The 22,464-nt window shown below is 42.6% G+C and overlaps 1 protein-coding gene across 2 annotated transcripts in view; it reads left to right on the plus strand.

The window, feature by feature from the left end:
* Nucleotides 1–21,281, plus strand: part of TECTB (tectorin beta) — a 35,178-nt gene extending 13,897 nt beyond the window's left edge. The window contains exons 2-12 of one of the 2 annotated variants that reach the window (XM_081912124.1): nucleotides 4,072–4,242; nucleotides 5,136–5,313; nucleotides 6,559–6,749; nucleotides 7,554–7,696; nucleotides 7,800–7,872; nucleotides 10,850–10,953; nucleotides 11,040–11,123; nucleotides 12,178–12,340; nucleotides 15,796–15,869; nucleotides 17,486–17,514; nucleotides 21,113–21,281. In XM_081912124.1, coding sequence (XP_081768250.1) covers nucleotides 5,238–5,313; nucleotides 6,559–6,749; nucleotides 7,554–7,696; nucleotides 7,800–7,872; nucleotides 10,850–10,953; nucleotides 11,040–11,123; nucleotides 12,178–12,340; nucleotides 15,796–15,869; nucleotides 17,486–17,514; nucleotides 21,113–21,165 — 990 coding nt within the window. In that variant the 5' untranslated portion in view covers nucleotides 4,072–4,242; nucleotides 5,136–5,237 and the 3' untranslated portion in view covers nucleotides 21,166–21,281. Of the gene's footprint in view, nucleotides 1–4,071; nucleotides 4,243–5,135; nucleotides 5,314–6,558; nucleotides 6,750–7,553; nucleotides 7,697–7,799; nucleotides 7,873–10,849; nucleotides 10,954–11,039; nucleotides 11,124–12,177; nucleotides 12,341–15,795; nucleotides 15,870–17,481; nucleotides 17,515–21,112 lie in introns of both variants that reach the window. The other variant, XM_081912125.1, reaches the window with a different exon arrangement.
* The last annotated feature ends 1,183 nt before the right edge of the window (nucleotides 21,282–22,464 follow it).

Raw genomic sequence — 22,464 nt, forward strand, 5'->3', positions numbered from 1 at the left:
GAAGCCAAGTTACAGGGAACCAGGCAGAGGGCCTTCTCGGTAGTGGCACCCACCCTGTGGAACACCCTCCCACCAGATGTCAAGGAAATAAACTAGTATCTGACGTTTAGAAGACATCTGAAGGCAGCCCTGTTTAGGGAAGTTTTTTATGACTGGTGTTTTAATGTACAGTATTGTTAATCTTTTGTTGGAAGCTGCCCAAAGTGGCTGGGGAAACCCAGCCAGATGGGCAGGGTGTAAATAAAAAGTTGTTGTTGTTGTTAGTGGGCAAGCAAGTGACCATCTTGAAATAGTTCTGCCCTAAACAGGATGACCTTGATGGCAGAAAGTGAGGAGCAATTAAAGAACCTTTTATTGAGGGTGAAAGAGGAGAGCGCAAAATATGGCCTGACGCTCGGCATAAAAAAAACTAAGATAATGGCCACTGGTCCCATCACCTCCTGGAAAATAGGGGGAAGAAATGGAGGCAGTGAGAGATTTTACTTTCTTGGGCTCCATGATCACTGCAGATGGTGACAGCAGTCACAAAATTAAAAGACACCTGCTTCTTGGGAGAAAAGCAATGACAATCCTAGACAGCATCTTTAAAGGCAGATACATCACCTTGCCAACAAAGGTCTGTATAATTAAAGCTATGGTTTTCCCAGTAGTGAAGTATGTAAGTGAGAGCTGGACCATAAAGGAGGCTGATCGCCGAAGAATTGATGCTTTTGAATTATGGCGCTGGAAGAGACTCTTGAGAGTCCAATGGACTGCAAGAAGATCAAACCTAGCCATTCTTAAGGAAATCAGCCCTGAGTGCTCACTGGAAGGACAGATTGTGAAGCTGAGGCTCCAATACTTTGGCCACCTCATGAGAAGAGAACACTCCCTGGAAAAGACCCTGATGTTGGGAAAGACGGAGGGCACAAGGAGAAGGGGACGGCAGAGGGCGAGATGGTTGGAAAGTGTTATTGAAGCTACCAACATGAGTTTGAGGCAGTGGAAGACAGAAGTGCCTGGCATGCTCTGGTCCATGGGGTCACAAAGAGTCGGACATGACTAAATGACTAAAAAATAACAACAATAAACAGGATGACATCAGGCTCAAGATACAGAATATATCTGTATCATGAAGTGGTATTTGTCAGGTATACCAAACATTGCCACCAGCTAGGTAAAGGGACCCCTGACTGTTAGGTCCAGTCGTGGCAGACTCTGGGGTTGTGGCACTCATCTCACTTTATTGGCCGAGGGAGCCGGCGTACAGCTTCCAGGTCATGTGGCCAGCATGACTAAGCCACTTCTGGTGAACCAGAGCAGCGCAAGGAAATGCCGTTTACCTTCCCACCAGAGGTGTACCTATTTATCTACTTGCACTTTGACATGCTTTCAAACTGCTAGGTGGACAGGAGCAGGGACTGAACAACGGGAGCTCACCCCGCTGTGGGGATTTGAACCGCCGACCTTCTGATCGGCAAGTCCTAGGCTCAATGATTTAGACCACAGCACCACCCGCGTCCTTGCCACCAGCTAGCTCCATCTTAATGCTCAGACACTTATGAGCGGTTTCATTCCTGCTATACTTTCTCTGCATTTTTCTCTTTCTTCCACCAGTGAAAAAGATTCCCCCCTCCTTTTTTTTAGTAAAGGAGAAAAGAAGGGAAAATGGGTCCTTTGTGCCATTCATTAGTCTGTCAGATTGCCTAAGATTGGCAGTCAGCCCTTGTATCAAAGCCATTGTTCTTGGTGTATTTCGTTGCTGGACATGGTCCCAGTAGCACTGGAAGGCTGCCACAGATATGGCAATGGCAGCAGCTTCATAACAGCCTCTCTTTATCCTGGCAACTCAAAGCCAGCCAAATTGTCCCTGTTCCATGGCTTTTAAGTAAAGAAATGCTGTGCCGTGTTCTATGGGAATGAGAATACAAGACCACAGTACAGAGCATAACTGAAAATACTAAGAGCCAGCCACTTGATTTGTGTAGATTTTGGGGGGTGGGACACAACAACAACAACAACAACTGCATTGCCAGGACAAAATTGGAATATGGCATCACCCTAGAAGATCAGATCTTTTCCCTGAGATATGAGAAGAAATAAATATAAGATGAAAGAGACACTGAGCATGTGCAAAGTACAAAGTGCATTTCCTCCTCACCTGTGAGTAACCAGAACCAGGCTTCATGTACATCTGGGATAAGTGGGAAAGACTCATGTGTTGACCCACTTCAGACAACCTTTCTCACCTGATCGCCATTCCGTGAATGAAATTACAAAATTCAGAATGGGTAGCAGACAAGGAACTGGTGAGCCGATTTGGCACAAAATTCATGACATGAGCAAAGTGGTAATCCTAAACCAGGCATGTCCAAAGTTTGTTTCAAAGGCCTAATCTGGCCCATTGGTTGGTTTAATCCGGCCCCTGTGGCAGTTTATTTCCTGGGATAAAAACCTTAAAAAATCCCTCAACAACTTAAATCCTAAAAAAACTCAACAACTTCAATCTTAAGGAAAGCTCAACAACTTTGGTTGTTCCTTTGGTCGGCCCTCACGGCCCTTCACTTCATCAAATCTGGCCCTCTTTGAAAAAAGTTTGGACACCACTGTGACATAAGCTGTCCTCTTCTGCTCTGCAAAGAGCCATGTATATTAATAAACAAGCTAAGCAATGATGCGGCCACCTAGTGGAAACTGCTTGAAACCATGTGCACACTGCAGTTCATATGGGGACTACAGTATTATAGGTAAACCCATATTGCAGCCCACTGCCCATTTAACTGGATCAGCAATCTACAACCCTGTCTTGGTTTCCACACAATATAAACAGAGCTTCAAAACAACTAGAAAAACATAGTGTCAAGTCATTAGAAGAACACTGTAAGATATTTTGTTGCTAGATTGCTCCAACACGAGTGTGTTTTCTGTAAGAAGAGCCGTTTTCTTGCTGTAAAACACTGATTATATTATCTCGCAAAGTGCCACTTTTTGCATGAACAGGTCTCCACCTTACAACAGGTGAACAGCAAACATTCTAAGTAACAGCCGAGACAACAAGGAGAAATTGAAAAGCTATTTCTTAAACAGCATTTTGAAGCGAAGATCACAAGAAGCCATTTATTCGCTTTTTGTAGATCATTCTAGAGATACTCAATAGTTAAGGTTTTTGCAATCTGCTTAATCTAAAGGGGGCTCTTGGGGCGGGTAATTAGCATCCACAGTATAATTTGCTATTTAGTGAATGCTCTTTTTTTTTATTTGCAACTACTCAGAGAAATACAAACCTCCCCTGAGTCCTCACCTTTTATCAGTGCAGATATCAAATGTTGTTTCACCTAAGTAAGTTTTGTGCAGTTCTTGTTTCTTATGCAAATAAAAACATCTACAGACAACTCTTCAGTGTAGCAGAAATTGCTCTGATTAGTGCCTTTTGCCTAAGAGGGGATTGTGTACTTAAAAACTACTTACTTGTAATGAAACTTTGGGAATTTTATTTCCTCTGACAATTATAAAATCAAAGTAGTTTATTATCTCAAAGAAAGTGGTGCATTTTGATTTAAAAACTGCTCTGTCAAGATTATCTCTTGGTGAGATTTCAGGCATCCCTTAAAAAAGAAAAACACTTAGACTTACCACAAACATTAGGGGCGATATCCAACTAAGATACTTAGAGTAGACCCATTTAAACCAATTGACTTAATTGGATTTCTGTGGGTTTACTCTGAAGACATAGTTGGACATGACTACAGAAGACTTTCAGATTGTTTTAAAGTCCTTTATAGGTCTGGATCAACCAGGTGCTTATAGTATAAAACGCACATGTTAATAGCTCAGTTGATAAAACTAGATCTGTGCTATTTGCAATTTTCTTTAAACACTGCCTGAAAAAATATACACATTTTTGTAAAACCATGTCAGTTGCAATAAACAGAGTTCTCTTTAGTCATTTAAAAATGAGTCATACTTTGGTAAAGAGTCCTGTATATGACACAACTTGACAGTAAAATACTGACTACTGAAAAACCTGGACTGCTTGTATTGGAAAAGAGAGTGATCTAACCTGTTATCCATCCAACCCTGTTTCCCCACAAGGGCTAATCAAGGCTGAATACGCAGGGGCTCCTTTTACAAGATGGCCTATATAAAGCAAAGATAATGCCAGCTGGTGCTGTTTGAAAGAACACCTTGGGAAAAGCAAATATACCCTCTTTCATTTTAAACAGAGATAATGAACAGCTTGATCTACAACCTTGTTCCAATGCTGTACGTATGATGCTCTAAACATTTTCCTGGACATAATTAGGTGATTGAAACAGAAAATTAATACTAGTACTAATACTAATACTAAAATGTGTGTCTGAAAATATTGTGTAATAGATTTTGAAATAAATTATGAGAGAGATTGAAAACATCAGATAGATGCCTAGATGGATTACAATGTTAAAAGATAAAATAGTAGTGCTAAAATGGCTTTCAGTGTCCAGGGTATGATTTGTGTAATATCAGTGACCTATTTTTTTAAATTTGAAATAAATAGCATTATGAGTAATGTATTATGGCTGGCTTTATAATAGGTGATCTCACAGAAATATTAAGCTTCAAAATACATTGTTTTAGATTATAGTTATAATTTGTGAGGTAGAAGAGCAGTAATTACACTCATGTGAAAGAATGTTTGGACACAAGGCACAAAATCTTCCAGTTAACAATAGAAATTACAACTGCCAAATCAATGAATGTGTAAAATATTTTTGTTACTTTGACTTTTCTCTTGCCTTCTAATGAGATATTTTCTTTTATCCAGTGTATGCTTTCTCTCCAGTCCCATTCACTGTCAGATTTAGTATTTCTCCTCCAGATCCCATTTTACATCTTTTTTTTAAAAGAAAAACAAATTTGTTTTAAAAAATAAAATGAAAGAAGGCATTAGTAATTAATTTTTTATTAGATAGAAGATAAAGGTTGCAATCCAGTACCCTCAAACTCATTGGTCTCAATATGATCTATCTATTGAGTTGATAGGGATAAGGTTGTACTGTAAGAACATGGAAGGGAAAAATTCAAAATCCAGTAGATTTTAATAGTTTGTGTTGGGAATTGCACTTAACTCATTTTGGATAGAAGAGTTTACATTTCTCACTTCTGGTAATTCATAGGCAATTCAAAGAAGTTTGATACATGTGAATCCTTCTCAGCATCCAGCAGCATTTCGGAAAATCAAGTCCTGGTTTTCTTAGTATTTACATATCTCTGGAAAGATGATGATGGTGGCTTTTCTCCTGTGGGTCATCCTGGCTCGAGGCATTGTGGCGCGTTGCAGTCCAAACAAAGCAGGTAAAATAGCTGCATACTATTCCAGCTATGTTAACCTCTTGCAATTAAATACACTTCAAACTGCTTAGTTTTATTTATCAAGAGATCCACAGATATTCATTACAACCTGTTTGTGACAATGTATATATGGGCTTGGATTGAATGTTCTCTGACTGCCAGTGCAAGGACTGTTGCCCTAGCATAATATTGTTTGTGCAGTATCAAATCCAGTACAAGAATCCTAGTGAAAAATTGCCATGCAACAGGTGGTACAACACAGAGGCGGCAAGCCTTGTTTCAACGCTTGAGGCAAGATGAGAATGTGCTGTGTGCTCCGTGATATCTCACGAGATTGTGATTAGATTGTTTGGACCATGTATCCTTTGGCTTTTCCATCGGCACTGGTCACCTCATCACTGAAACTCAGTACTGGAACACAAATTAAGGGCCTGTTGCTTTCATAAATGGTGGGTTAATGTGAGACAGTATCCCTGTTCTTGCTTTGAAAGTGTAATTTGGAGATTGCGGGGAAATAGCTGAAAGAGTCCAATATCTCTGCCGGCTTCTTGGGAGTGTGTCTCACACACACATAATAGGACCTGCAATAGTACTTTTGTCTAGATAAAGGAAAGAACTTATCTGAATCACTGCCCCTAGCCCCTGTTCAGGGTACCTGTAATTAAACTGAAATGTTAGCAGCTGATTATTCTCTCTCTCTCTTTAATTCAGTGGTTTTTTTTCTGGGGGGACACAGGGGGACACATACCCCTAAACATTATGTGAATCTAAGTTTGGCCTCATGGAGGGGCAGTATTTCATTATGAGTGGGGAAATGACAGTACCCCTAAACATCTTCTTAGAAGAAGAATAAAGCACTGCTTTAATTGCAAACTGATGTGTAAATGTGGAAAACTGAAGACGGGAAATGAGAAACTGAGAGAAACGGAAAGTGACAGATTCACCCATCTGAACATGATGTGGCATGGACATAGCCTGCAGGCATCCTAATGAACATGTGTACATTGGGGTTGCAGGCTGCTGCCTCCTACCACGTGCATTTATTGAATGTAGTTTGAACGTCTGGAGAAACAACTAGTTGCCAAGCTGAAAACTTGATTTGAGTCCAGGCTTACCAGAGCTAAGCCTTGGAACTTGTGTTTTCACTGATGAGGTCAGGCTGGCATTTGCAAAATAGTGATAGAGGCGCATTTTGTAATGACTTAACCATGCTCTAGTAGTGCTTCCCCCTTTTTTTTTTACTTCTAGATGCCATTTTGGTGTACTGTTATCCTAAAACCATAATCGCAAGAATCCCCGAATGTCCTTATGGGTGGGAAGTTAATCAACTGGCTCTTGGAGGAATTTGCTACAACGGGGTCCATGAGTCGGGGTATTACCAGTTTACAATCCCAGATTTGTCACCCAAAAATAAGTCATACTGTGGAACTCAATCTGATGTAAGTAGCCAAAGTACAAATGCTTCCCCGAGTTGGATGGTGACTGTGTTCAATAAATGTCTGAAGCTGTTCATGCCTTTCCCAGTTTTACAACAACTTTTTTATTTATAATTTGGAAAACAATAGATTCACAATATCTCTTATACCTTTTCAACATTGTTTTATATAGATCCATTGTTAAAATTTATATTTGATCCCTGATAGCTTCACCCTGATGGAACACACCCTGATGGAACACACACATCCATTCAATGTACAGGCATTTAAAATGGCATCTGTACAGCTCTGTGCACTAGGGAGATATTCACAGTTGCGGCACATGTGCAATCATAGGTACTATGCCACACACCCCTATGCAGACCCTGTACTAAATATGTGTATACCTAGGGCTAACACTGCAGATCAGCTCCTACTTCACACATTCCCTTGTACATGTGGGGAAGATTGAATGGAGATTTGGGTGTATGTTTATGTCTAATCCATCTAATAACTACAAGACATTTTAAAAAATAAAATAAAGCACTGCAAATTGCTGAGGGACTCTAGATTACAGAGATGTAATCTAAAAATATGAAGTTTGGAGCAAAAAAACAACAACCCACGGACTTTAATAACCAACTTATTTACAGGCCATGACTTTTTGCTGGCAAAAGTTTATTTCACCAGACCAGTCACAGTGTGCTTGCCGATGTTCTCTTTCGGAAATTTGAGATAATGTAGAAGTGAACTCTTGATGTGACCGTGTAAAACAAAAATGGCATATGCAGTGTCACTGTTTACCTCTTGATCTTTTCATGGTTGCAGTTCAAAAGCCCCATCTATCATTTCTATAACTCCATCGTCTCCAATGACACCTCTGTGATTGTGAAGAGTCAGCCTGTAAACTACTCATTTACATGCACATACCATGCAAACTATCTGGTGAACCACGCTGCCTTTGACCAAAGGTAACTCTGCCTCGATTCAATTGGCCTTCGTCTTCTAGCATATGCCTCACTCTGCATTCAACAGTGTATGATTCAGTCATGTGACATTTCCTGCCTCTTTTAGAGTGGCAACTATTCATGTGAAGAATGGCAGCTCCGGTTCATTTGAAAGCCAGCTGTCCCTCAACTTCTATACTGTAAGTACCCTCTGTGTCTGTCTGCTGATTTCCACTGTAAATTTTTCAATGGTGCAATGGTGAAGTGAAGAGGCCAAAAATATGCAAATGCATAGGAGACTGCCTCCATTTTACCAAATGTAAATGAAAAATTTGATTGTAGACATTCTGTTACTCTTTGGGGGTACCATAGGCTACACAAACTAGCGAGCCGTAATAGTGGTTTTTAGGTTTCAAACAACTGAGATTGCAGCAAAATTTTGACATCAATCCAGTCATGCATTCTTCCATTCCATTCCCCTTCCTCCCACATTTTCCTTTTTTTTTTTTACCCTCTCCAGCATTCCATGGCCTTAAACATGCTCATCCTCACTGGACTTCCCATCCCTTAGTTTCCCCCTAAACCATTATTATTATTTCTTGTGCTTCCTCCAAGCCTGTGGATACCTTCTCACTGGTGTGTGGTTAATGCTGTTTCGGCTATGTGGCATTCAAAAAATGTATTTTGCTATTAGTATGCATAAGGGTTTCCTATTAGTCTGTATAATAAGATATGTGCATGTGCAGTCATCACTTAAGCATTTCTTATTCAATATTATGAACAGCTTGCATTCAAAAATATTTGGGTTAAACCAAGAATTCAATGGAGTTCTGCTTGTGGAATGGCATGATTTCAGGCCTTGGCAGTTTGGAGTCCCTTTAGAATGCGTAAGAGATGGCCTGGGGGATGTAGGGAGAAATGGTGAAACTCACCTCTTCTCCACTTCCAGTCATTGGAGCTTCACCTAGATCCAAACTCATTCTGCAAATGGAAGAATTTCTCCCATTCACAGAATGGCAGCTCTGCATTGTGTTTCTGGTAGTGTGGTGTGGGCTCTGAACTATTCATTGTGTGACAAGAAGTTCCACTTATATAAATCATCGCTTGATGCTGTAGTCACTGGGTGATAATGGGCATGCATGTATCAACTCACTTAGTTTTTGCACCAGATGCCAGAGCCACAATTTGACTGTAACCATGTAGGTTTTAAGATTTTTAATTTATGGGCCCCTTGGCTGGCATGGTGAGCATATGTCTTGCAGCAGAACAATTCATTACTTATGTAAACATCTGCTGTATTATAGGCTGGTCTGGTACTACTCAATTATTCTATGGACTTGAATTATGTTAATTCAAATTTTGTAGCAAATGAACCCAGCATTGAGATTCTTCCCTACATTACACCAAACATGCCCTTAGGATCCGATTGTTTACTGAACTGATCATGTAACAATGTACTATGCAGACTGCTTTCTACATCATCTTTATATATATTTGCAGTTCCAAACTGCGGTCCAAGCACTGTACTCTCAGCATTCTGCACTAGTGCTGTAACTGACGCCATTAAACCCTCCCGAAAACCGCAAACAAAGGGCAATGACTATCTTGTCTTTTAGGTCTCACTACGCATAGAAGTTCCTTTCATTCCCCCTGAAATTTGCCTAGCTATCCTCTGAATCGAGAAGATGCTTATTGTTCTCTTGGGATCTTTATTCCGCTTTGTGTTTGGTTTCTCGTGTTTGTTCCAGCTTATAAGGCTTTTAACTGAAAGTTCTAACCCCCTTTCAGTATTTTGGTACAGTATGTGTGAGCACACTCAGTGCTTGAATAGAAATCAACTCCAAATCTCTTTCTGTCAAATTTCAGACAGAGGGTGGCCCAGATTTTGCCATGAATAACTGAAGAGGCCAGACCTCAAGATACTCTAGCAGAGATTCTCTCCATGGGGTCAGGTGACTGACGTTTTCCCATGACCCTAAAGTAATAGAATGTCACTGAAACTGCACTGTGTTGGTGTTTATATTCCTTGTTTCAGCACACCTAGAATAAAAGACTGTTGGAAAATTGTCTATAACAGTTACTTAACTAGCTGTGGCTTAGGGATGAAATGTGCTAAACAGGGAAGGAGAATGCTGTTGTATTTGTGGCTGGCCACTGTGGATGCTGGACTCGATGGGCCATTAGCCTGATTATCCAGGCTTACTTTGTGTTCTTATGTATTTATGTACATTTCACCACCTTATGTGGCTTGGTTATTTATCAACTTCTTTTTTTTCAGAATAAAATTTGTTGTGCCCGAGTTTTTACTACTCTTCTGTTATACTATTAAGAATAGGCTGGAATCTAACAAGTGGTTTGACACTGACCGAGTGAGCCTTTTTGAGCACTGAAATAACTAATGTAGCTCAGGGTCAGAACACATACTTTGCCTGCAAACTGTCCACAATACTGAGCTCCGTGGTCCGACTTGGTATAAGGCAGCTTCTTCTATTCCTAATTCAATCAATTATCATGAGAGAAAACCGGGAGGGAGGGGATTCACTTGCAAAGTCATTTCACTATCTTTCTTTCTGACAATTTTCCACATCACAAATATCTTGCATAGCATGCGCCAGCCAGGTTGGGTGTGTGTTTTGTGATATATATCCCTGAATCAATTTTGTACTTGAGTCATTTCACCCAGCAGTTTTAGCATTGGAATTTGAGAAGACATTGTGTGATTTGATGCTTCATGGACAATTAATCTTGTGCCTTGCTCACCAGAGAAATGTGTGGCTTTCCTCATTCAGCACTGCATGGCTGGCTATGGCAAACTGGTAGTTGGATGTTGCCTATAAATGGTCCCCCCCCCCCCGATACTGATAAGCTTGTTGCTGTCCTTTATATGTGGCTGTTCGGTGATTTGCATGGAATAGTTCCTTCTAAGCCACATTTCTTGAGCTTTCATTGAAGCATTACACACTCAACTTCAAGGCATCCTGTTGTTGAGCCAATTTAGGGCAAACATCATAAGAATGTTAAGAAAAACAAACGAAACACAGATACAAAAATGGCATAAGGGGAAACGAAGTGGAAATTGCTGGTGACAGAGTATCTTTGCTGACATTATATCTAATTGTTAAGCTTTTGCTGTTCCTCCTTTGCATTACTAACCCATTCCTCCATTTTCCCTCTCAGAATGCCAAGTTTACAGTCAAGAAGGAAGCCCCCTTCGTAGTTGAAACTTCAGAAATTGGTTCAGACATATTTGCTGGCGTAGAAGCAAAGGGCTTAAGTAGCAGGTGCAACTTTTCATCCATCAACACCAATGTGAAATTATCATTGAAATTTTCACTCGTCTGGTACTCACATCTCTTTGTCTCCTCAGATTTAAAGTAGTTCTGACTAACTGTTGGGCAACCCCCTCATCAGAATATTTCTTTCCAGTCCAGTGGCCTCTGATAACTAAGGGGTAGGTAAATTTGTGAGAAGGTCAACATAAACATTACTCACATGAAATGGAACTATTGTGGGTAAGCATATCTTAAGAAACCAATGCCATCCTGAAGTTAATAGAATAAAATTTAGGCTAGGCCTAGTGTCACATGAAGTACGTTTCTAGTAATATTATACAACTCAGGCCCCAAATATATGAAAGACCACCTCCTTCACTCTTGCGTGCTGAGATCGGAAGATCTCTTGGTAGTTTCTCAGAGGCTTGGGGGATGGCAGCCCGGGAGAGGGCATTGTCTGTGGTGGCCCCTAAGTTGTGGAACGTCTTCCCCACAGAAGCACAGCTGGCAGCTTTATTATCCAGTTTCTGGAGAATGCTGAAGACATACCTCTGACATTTGACATTTGAGGTGCATGTTTTTAGGACCCACCTTATTGTTATCATTGTAGGTTGTTTTAATAATAATAATAATAATAATAATAATAATAATAATAATAATATTGTGCTTTAATGTTGTAACCCACCCTTGGACCTTAGGGTGAAGGGCAGGTAATATATAATAGTACATGTGATATAGTGTTTGCCTGTGTGATCAGTATATGATGTGGTCTGAGCAAATCATTAGGGGTTTTGATCCAAGGTTTCACATCATGTAGTGGTGATTTTTTTACACCAAGTGGTGGCCAAGTTGATGCTCTCCAGATGTTGGACTACCATTCCCATCAGCTCCAGTCAACACAGACATTGTTCAAAGATGATGGGAGTTGCAGACCAACAACATTTATAGGACAAGGACACTATTTTGGCTACCCTGTTCTCTGCAACATTACTACTGTTTTCAATCGACCAGAAATATATAGGACAGACATTTCACTCTCTCATTTTTGTCCGATCACAGCTTCTTTTTACACAACTGAATCTAACATTCAGAGGTACTCAGTTTGTCACAGAAACCATGCTATGTTCTTGCAATAGCCGCAATAAATACAGTAATAGTATTAGAGATAAGAGAAGAAAAGGAGTGCCTTATTGTTCTTCTCATTCTAAGAGTGCCTGTTATCATGTGGCTCAGGTGCCCCACAGATGACACCATCATAGTGCATGAAAATGGGAAAGACAGCCGAGCGACCTTCCAGTTTAATGCATTTCGGTTCCGGAATATTCCCAAACTCTCCAAGGTGTGGCTGCACTGTGAGACGCATGTATGTGACAGTGAGAAGTTATCGTGCCCTGTGGTAAGTTTTCTGTGTGTAGCAATTAAGAATGAAGTCTAGCCTGCAAAAAACGAAACCCTGCATGTTCCCGAGGACCTATTAAAGCAGTGAGAAGGAATTTTGATTGAACCTTTTGAAAAAGAAAAAGAAGACATTTCTCATTTTGTTACGAGAAAAACTTAAGACTTTGCTGGATTGGGTAGACTGCAAATTTTGGCGCAATCCCATGCTTCCAACCCCTGCTCTGCCTTAAAGGTCCTTGGGCCAAACAGTCACTGTCTCTCAGCCTAGCCCACTTCACAGTGTTATTTGGAAAGGTAATATAGAGTAGACATCACCATGCTTCCCCGATCTCCTTAGGGCAGGGGTTTAGAACCTTTGGGAGGAATTCAACATTGCACTACTATGATCATTCTATTAGCACAAGCATTTTTGTTTGCCCAGTGCAATGCTCTTCTGGGGTTCTTCCCAAACAGAGGATTCATTGTCCTGCTAGCACATCAGTTTCGTTGAATCCAACCCTACGGTCATCCAGCTCCCGTCGGCTCCAGCCAGTATTGCTGGTACTCAGGGATTATGGGAATTACAGTCTAGCAATATCTGGACGTCCATAAGTTCTATATCTCTGCCTTAGAGGAAGACAACTGCAATAAATGGAAATTAGAAAACTATGGTTCTTCTCACTAGGAGGAGCTAGAGCAACACACGGGACAATGTTTGTTTGTGGATAAATTGTTTCTAGATTCCAAACCTACTCAGCGCTCCTTTCAGAGGTGGATTTAGGGGAGCACAACCAGTTCAGTAACACTGGGCACTGCAACTATGATGTAGAGTGGGAGGCAAAAGGCGGGAGGCGGCAAACACAGGTGTTGTGCGGGGGCACCGCTGATACCTGGCCATTACGATATCTGCATATGCGACTTCATTCCTCCATATACCCATGGATACATGTAGCTAAATAGCAGATAATCAGCACACACCTTTTTTATTTTGGGTAGCTGAAAGGAACTTCTGTAACTGCCAACAGTTTTCTTTGATTCTTGGTTTTGGGTCAACTTGAATCAAAGGCAGAACATCCAAATCTTGTCTGATTGCTATTGCTGCCATCTGGCAGCTGGCTAACCTGCTGGAAAAGTGATGGATGGAGGTATCATGTTGCAGCACATCTTTGGGAGAATTTAGAGCATGAAACATGTAGTAATAATAATAATAACTTATTATTTATACCCCGCCCATGTGGCTGGGTGATAAAACATCAAACATTAAAAACTTCCCTAAACAGGCCTGCCTTCAGTGTTAAACCACGTGACAGTAGAAACTGAATGAAGACACCACACATTGCCCAGAAATCACCAGTTTATCTCAGGCCAGAAAATATAATTGGATGCTATTTTCTTTGATTACAGTGAATTTGAATAAACCACGCAGGGAGAAATCCTTTGATGTTCCATTAAGTACCCTGCAGTGCTTTGTTCTTAGGAACTATTCACCCTCAACTTGAGTCATATGTCCCCCTCAGCGCTGCATGTTTAAACCCTGTTTTGACCAGTTACCCTTGATCTTTTTTGACAAAACTGAAATGAAATGAGGCAAAGGAGACTGCTGGTCTGGAGATCCCACCCTTAGCCCTGTGGTGACTCTTGCTTCTGGACAGGAACTCTGGGGGAACCTGACTGGGTGCTGGCTGAAACAGCTCTTCAACGACGTTGCTCCCGCAACCTGGGACCAGGCTGACTGGCCTTTATCTTCTCTGAGGCCAGGGGCGGTCCCGGCCCCCAGGAGACCCGCCTCTCCTGGCCTTAAGGCGAGCACTCCTCCTGGGAGAAACCAGTTCCCTCCGCCTCTCTGCCCTGAGCCTCTGCAGTTCAGGAGAGGCTGAAGGGTTACTGGACCCAGGGGGAGACTCACCTGTAGGCACTGAGTCCTCAACCACCTCCGGAGCCAGAGTGGATTCACCTGGTGCCTGCTCCTGAGGATCCGGCACAAGTGCAGGTGCTTCCGAATCAAGGCCCTGTCCCAGGGGACAGGACTCCTGGAGGCGGGGACTCCTGTGCAGGCTGGGATTCCTCCGGTTCAGCCTCTGAATCGGATTCCCAGGTGTTGGGTTGAAATAAACGACAGACGAATGACGAGTGTCATATGGGAGGCATCTCCCGAGCACGTCACGGGGAGTCCCTTTTATTGAATATTACAGCATTGCCACATATGTGCTTGTTGCTGATTGGTTAACACAAATACAATGCAAAGATTACATATAAACATTAATCATGAATAGATTAAAGGTTGGGAAAGGGAACACAGAATTGGACAGGCGTGAAAACCTCCTTGTTAAACCATTACTAGTGATTGATATAGCAAGACTTAAACTATTACTAGTGATTGATATAGCATTCATCCGTAGATGTGGTCAACCATGCTTTAAGAACAGGTCAGGGTACAATGTTTTCATGAACTCAATGTGAACTGAACATTCTAGGGTGAGGAAGGAATGTCTCAGCTTAGAACGGTTTTGCCAGAGTCATGTGCAGAAGCAAAACTTCCCATCACCCAGGCCATCACAAAACCTCTGTACATTTTCCTGGAAGTGAGCTCTATGGAACACCATGGGGCTTGGACCGCAATTCCAAACCCCTGATCTGCTGCACTAACAAGAGGCTGGTTGAGAGGTCTTCCTCCATCCTGCCCAAAACAACTCTACTGGCCTCAGCCCATGGTATGATGCCGACATCATGCTGGCATGGAACTCCCAGTTCCATCTACTGAAAGTATAGGCAGGTGGAAGTACCATCTGTGGGACTCCCATTGGCAATAGCCTACAAAAAGCTGCAAATAGGTTTGGGAGTGGAAAATAAACTGGCCCATGTTCCCTTGGACTCCAGGCCACCCTGCTGTTTTCATTTGAAGGCACTGGGCACAGTTCAGGCTGCATAACATGGAGCAATAGCACAGAGCTGGGTTTTGCAACTCTCTGCACTTTCCAGCCTTGCTGATATGGGCAGCAGGACTTCGGATGTAGCCCTGGCCATGCTGCTCCACTCCACCCCACTGCTGCCTCACTGGAGTTAGGATTGCTCTGTTACTTCTGAATAAAGAAGCCTAGCGTTACCGTTCCCCTATGCCTAGAAAGCCACAAAGATGCTAACACACTGATAAGGTTTATTAGGTTTAGAGGAAGAAAAAATGTTCCTTTGTTAAGTATGTGTTCAGTTCTATGGACATACACATTGTCTACCTTTTCTTCTTTGGGACTATCATATCTGGGTGTAGTCTGCTGCTGTATTTTGTAATGGTGGGTTTTATATTTTATTTTTATATTTTTATATTTTATATTTAAACTGAGTTTGAGGTTGTGATTTCAATGACTATTTTATTAGGATTGCATGCCCCAGGATCGATTTGATGAAAGGCAGGATATAAATGAAATATTTTAGAAATAAATATTGATCAAGCAAATTGTTTTCTTTGTTCCTTTTAAGTTATGTACAAATCGGAGACAACGAATGGAGCCAACAGGTGGTGTGTTAATGGCTGAACTCACTGTGAACAGTAAGTGCAGAAGGATATTTTGATTTATAATTAGGGTGCTACATTGTGAAACAGTTTTTTCTTTACCTGCAAAAGGGAGGATTAATGCTGCCCTTTGATGAAAAGGTAGGATAATTAATCAACCTCTTCAGTAGGAATGCAATAACTTACTGGGTTTGATTTCTGATGCAGGTGTTTCAGATTAACTGGTGTGGACTGGTTTCCAATATCCTCCTAATCTCTGATTACGGCACATCTATTACTAGCGATATTCTTCAAATATGGGGATGAAATATCAACACTTTTTAAGTTGGACTCAGGGGCGGAGCAAGGTGGGGGGCGGTCTACATCGCCCTGGGTGTCATCACTGAGGGGGGTGACATTCTACACGTTGCCCACCCGTGACTCCCGCCTACCGCGAGCTGTCGGGTACCATCTGACTTTGCTACGCCACTGGTTGGACCCAGAACTCTTAGGAGACCTGCTCCAAATGAAGTTTGTCCCCTTCCACTAAACATTACTCCCTTGCCAAGGCAAAAGCAAATATATATTAATCAGGGGTGGACTTTGGTTATCTTTGGTAGAATGGCACCCTGAGCAACGCCAAAATCTGGTGCCCCCAAATGAATCTTCTCCATGATGGTTCTTCTCAATTTTGGGCCCTCTCAGCTCAGCACCCTGTATAGGGGAGCTGCCTGAACCACCCTAAATCCGACACCATATTAAACTTGCAAAAGTGGGAGGAGAGGTGTTACTAAACACAGGCAATACCTTGCAGGTTTTATCCTTAGTTGGAAACGATACTTCTGGGCATGTTCTGGTATGTTATTTCCAACCAGGTATTATGCAAGAAACCAACCAGGTATTATGCGAGAAATTGTGGCCAAGGATAACTGGGATTTTGTAGCTTTCTTTGTCCAGAAGAAATTCAATAGAGTCATTTACAAAAAAGGGTGTTCCAAAGCAGCCATATGAGGTGCACGGAACATATAACGACATAGGTACAGTAGCTCCTTATACCTGTGTCAGAGCAGTGATTCATCTAACTCAGAACTGTCTACAGTAACTGACAGCAGGTCTCTGAGTTCTACGTGGAGATGCTGGGGATTGGATATTGGACCTTTGGCATTCAAAACAGCTGGTTTACCTCTGAGCTGCGGTCCTTTCAGCAACAGTAGGGGTGGAGGCTAACTCTGAGATTTCCGTGACTCCTGGTGTGCCTCAAGACTTTGTAGTCTCCAAGTTTTTAGGGAACCTGCACATGTTGCAGGGCACACTTTCTATTTATAGTTTTGCATTGCCCAGTGTTTTGTTGAGCTGAAATGGCCTTGCGTTTAGACCCTATTCCAGATCACTTTATTCTTTTAACATAGAAATAGGAGAACACGTCCACAGATAAGGGGCCTGTTTGGAGGGCCCACTTTCAGACACCGATAGATTAAAGGATAATGCAAGATATAAACATTTTAAAGGACATAAGGAAGTAATAAAATCAAGCTATTCCATCTTGCTGAATGGATCATTACTTTAGCATGTAGTTAGTGTCAGTGTAATGTTAATCACATTATTGCATTGATTTATCTTTTTACTTATAAGTCATTTCCTGTGAGCATTCTAACTTTTCTTATTTCTCACAGACAGAGGATTAACCAGGAATTACAACTTTTCAGGTAAAAATTACAAATATTAAACTATCTAGCATGTTAGTCAATGGAAATTTATCAGCACTAATGCAAATGCCGTATAATAAACTTTATTATAGTTGAAGGATGTCAGAACTATAATAGTATTAGATTAATTGCTTTCCTGGACAGAATTTGCTGCCATGTCCTTGTTTATGATAAACAAGGAAATCAATGTAAATCAATATCAGAAATTATGAGTGATACCATGGAGGGCTGGTGGGGAAGTAGAATGTGAAATGAATATGAATCGGGAAAGTATGTATCAATTTCTAAACTTTTTAAATTCAAAAATAAAATTATAAAAAGATAAATCAAGGTAGCTTATAAACACCATAAATGTAAACATCATAAATGTAGGAAAAGCTAATATAAAAACAATCAATTACAATAGTGGTGGGGGACCTTAGGTCTGGGGGCCAAATGCAGCCCCCCCGACCCATGAACTGGGGTCTCTTCATAGGCCCATTCCCCTCACCAGGCCACATATTTCACGGGCCACTACTCTGCAGCCACTAGGCAGCTTTATCTGGCCCTTAAAACTGTCCCAAGGCCACAAACCCCCGGCCCTGCTGCACATCCTTTCCAAGTGTTTTCCCCTAACTGGAATATGTCCTTGAACTGTGATAATGCACACCTCTCAACTGCCCCAATTAAACTGGGACATCCCATTTTTGGGTGCCATGCTCTCTCACAAAATCACAGAGTCCCAAAAAATGTGAGATCAGGACCTCACGTGAAAGCACGGAACCCCAAAGTGCCCAGGTTTTTTTGCCTCCACGCTCTCACACAGGTCACAAGACTCACACAGAAACATGCACACCCCAGTTTTCAGTCTCAACATGTTGGAGGGTATGGATAATGCCTATTTCTTGCTTGCCTGTCTGGAGGATGGAGGGAGGTGTCTAATTTTTGCATGACTGGAATGTAGCCTGCTAGACAATGATAAGAAGCTAAAAAAGCCAATGCAATTCTGGGCTGCATCAATAGGAGTATAGCACCTAGATCAAGGGAAGTAATAGTGCCACTGTATTCTGCTCTGGTCAGACCTCACCTGGAGTACTGTGTCCAGTTCTGGGCACCACAGTTCAAGAAGAACACTGACAAAATGCTACGTGTTCAGAGGAGGGCAACCAAAATGGTCAAAGGCCTGGAAACGATGCCTTATGAGGAACTGCTAAGGAAGCTGGGCATGTTTAGCCTGGAGAAGAGGAGGTTAAGGGGTGATATGATAGCCATGTTCAAATATATAAAAGGATGTCACATAGAGGAGGGAGAAAGGTTGTTTTCTGCTGCTCCAGAGAAGCGGACACGGAGCAATGGATCCAAACTACAAGAAAGAAGATTCCACCTAAACATTAGGAAGAACTTCCTGACAGTAAGAGCTGTTCGACAGTGGAATTTGCTGCCCAGGAGTGTGGTGGAGTCTCCTTCTTTGGAGGTCTTTAAGCAGAGGCTTGACAACCATATGTCAGGAGTGCTCTGATGGTGTTTCCTGCTTGGCAGGGGGTTGGACTCGATGGCCCTTGTGGTCTCTTCCAACTCTATGATTCTATGCTTCTAAGAATCACATCCATTGCTCTGCCTGCTTTTGCTTTTGGCCCCACTCATTACCGGCGCAAAGCCCCTGAAATGTGCTCCTCCCCTCCCCCATGGGACTGTGGCCCTTGGGGTAAAAAAAGGTGACAGCAAGAAAAATATGAAGTAATGAAAGTTCCAAATTCACCCAGAATCACTAACTTTTTGGCTTAATACATACAGGGCAGTATTCAACTGAGTTTTACACACAGCAAACCCATCGAAATTAATGGGCATCCACTTGTGGTCTTAGCGGCATTGTGTGGGTAATGGGCTATACAACTGCACAGCACAGCCTGCATCCTAACTAAAACATTCCTGATCATGGCAGATGGCCAACCCAGGCAGATTCCAGGATGTTCCTCATCTGGAACAGTTCCACCACAATGCATATATCCACCACAAGGCTCTGCATAAAACTGAACTCAGCATATAACTTAATCCCCGTGGAAAGATGGAATGATAAATATGGGTTGGGCCTTTTTAAATGGTGTCAAAACTGTGGCTGTATAAAATCTCAAACAGGACAATGTAACAGAAATTCACTGAGCGAGACTACCATTCTTGGGCAAGGTGATTGAGCGAGTGGTTGCTGAACAACTCCAGGCACGCCTGGAAGAAGCGGACCATTTGGATCCCTTCCAGTCAGGATTCAGGCCTCATCATGGGACTGAAACTGCCTTGGTTGCACTGGTTGATGATCTCCAGTGGGCTAGGGACAAAGGTGAGAGCTGTTTCCTAGTTCTGCTGGACCTCTCAGCGGCGTTTGATACCATCAACCATAACATCCTTCTGGACCGTCTTGAGGGGCTGGGAGCTGGGGGCACTGTCATACAGTGGTTCCGCTCCTTCCTCCTGGGCCGTGTTCAGAAAGTGGTGGTGGGGAGATGAGTGTTCAGACCCCTGGGCTCTCACTTGTGGGGTGCCTCAGGGTTCTGTCCTCTTCCCCATGCTTTTCAACATCTACATGCAGCCGCTGGGAGAGATCATCAGGAGGTTTGGGCTGGGTGTTCATCAGTATGCGGATGATACCCAGGTCTACCTCTCTTTCAAATCAGAACCAGTGAAGGAAGTGAAGGTCCTGTGTGAGTGCCTGGATGCGGTTGGAGGTTGGATGGTGGCTAACAGATTGAGGTTGAATCCTGACAAGACAGAAGTACCGTTTTTGGGGGACAGGAGGTGGGCAGGTGTGGAGGATTCCCTGGTCCTAAATGGGGTAACTGTGCCCCTGAAGGACCAGGTGCGCAGCCTGGGAGTCATTTTGGACTCACAGCTATCCATGGAGGCACAGGTCAAATCTGTGTCCAGGGCAGCTGTTTACCAGCTCCATCTGGTATGCAGGCTGAGACCCTATCTGCCTGCAGACTGCCTCACCAGAGTGGTGCATGCTCTGGTTATCTCCCGCTTGGATTACTGCAATGCGCTCTATGTGGGGCTACCTTTGAAGGTGACCCGGAAACTACAACTAATCCAGAACGCAGCAGCTAGACTGGTGACTGGGAGCGGCTGCAGAGACCACATAACACCGGTCTTGAAAGACCTACATTGGCTCCCAGTACGTTTCCGAGCACAGTTCAAAGTGTTGGTGCTGACCTTTAAAGCCCTAAACGGCCTCAATCCTGTATATCTGAAGGAGCACCTCCACCCCTATCGTTCAGCCTGGACACTGAGATCCAGCACCGAGGGCCTTCTGGTGGTTCCCTCATTGCGAGAAGCAAAGCTACAGGGAACCAGGCAGAGGACCTCCTCGGTAGTGGCGCCCGCCCTGTGGAACGCCCTCCCATCAGATGTCAAAGCGATAAACAACTACCTGACATTCAGAAGACATCTTAAGGCATCCCTGTTCAGGGAAGTTTTTAATGTGTGATATTTTAGTGTGTTTTTTTGGTTTCTATGGAAACCGCCCAGAGTGGCTGGGGAAATGCAGCCAGATGGGCGGGATACAAATAAATTATTATTATTATTATTATTACTCCTCACATTCTTCCTATTTCTCTCTTCTTTGCAGCTATCCTTTGCCATTTACTCCTCTTTCTTGGAATTCGCGCAGTTCTTTTATAATACTCAAGCCAACATCAGCTGCTGCTGATCACCCCCATGGTCCTTTACTGCTACGAAGAGATGCTTGCTTTGCCTGCTGCCTTGTTTTACATGACAAATAAATTTCACCTGGCTTACATTTGGTTTCTGTGGCAGCTGAGAATACCAATGGTGATTTTTACCAGCTGTGTGCACATTGTTCAAATAAGTGTACTGTATCTCAAACGAAGTTTGAGAGTGCTAGAAGGAAGTCCACTGTTTGCTTCAAAGTGTTAATCGAAAGACAAGGAAGTCCTCACTTCCTGGCTGTCTGCATTAAGGAGCTAAATCATTCTTGGGATTCTGGGAGCACTCTTAGCAGAAGACTGCTGGCTTCACTCTCATGGTGGTGATGTTTTTAAAAAGTACTATACTGTTACACACCACCCCAGGCTCTGAGTGGTGTGAATTCCAGGGGTTCCAGAGTTCGGTTTCCTTCAGAAGAAAGGCCAGTGGAGACTGTGGTGTCTTTATGATATATGGTTTATTTGCACATAAATACAACTTAAGCCTAGGAGGGGCTCACAGCATTAACATGCCAAGAAGGTCTTGTTTCGCCCATAGCCATAGGCTTGGATACTAGAAATAGTCAGGCATGGCTCTGTCTCTGCAGCCTTGCTTCAAGCTTCTACCTCGCACACCAACTCTCATCTCTGGCCTTTCTCTTTCTAACTACCAGCAACTTGAGGGGCTCCCACCCATTTGTCGTCAGGCACAGAGCCACTTCCTTTGTTACCTTAATGGCCTATGCTTAGAGGGCCATTACCTCACTGAGAAGCTAGCCTGGCTATTCCAGGAATTGAATTTGTGCTGGATCCAGGAATTAGAAGGGAGCTCAGGCATGCATTGTACCTCCACCAAACTCAAAAACAATACAGCACTATTTGGTCAATGGGCAGTTCTTTTCCCTAGAGCATAGCTGTTTCTACTTCTTTGATACCATAGCAATTCTAGCATGCAGTTTTCCATATGGTGGCTTAGCACAAGAATATGTTACATCGAGCATAAATGATGGAGAATTTGCTAGAATGAAAGTCACGTGAAATTAGGTCTCAGCATCTGTTAGCGGGAAGACTGTGTGTGCTGTTGCTTGCTGCTTAAGTGAGCAGCAGTGCTGATTCCATGTACTGGAACTGGATATCTATTTTTCAGAATCAAGGAACTCACAATGGCTAGCAAAGATTGCTGCAGGTGAATAAGCGCAACATCCACCCACATGATGAATGCCTGTACAGTGGTACCTCGGGTTACATACGCTTCAGGTTACATATGCTTCAGGTT

This window comes from Podarcis melisellensis, assembly GCF_964234715.1.
Source record: "Podarcis melisellensis genome assembly, chromosome: 5".
Taxonomy (NCBI): Eukaryota; Metazoa; Chordata; class Lepidosauria; order Squamata; family Lacertidae; genus Podarcis; species Podarcis melisellensis.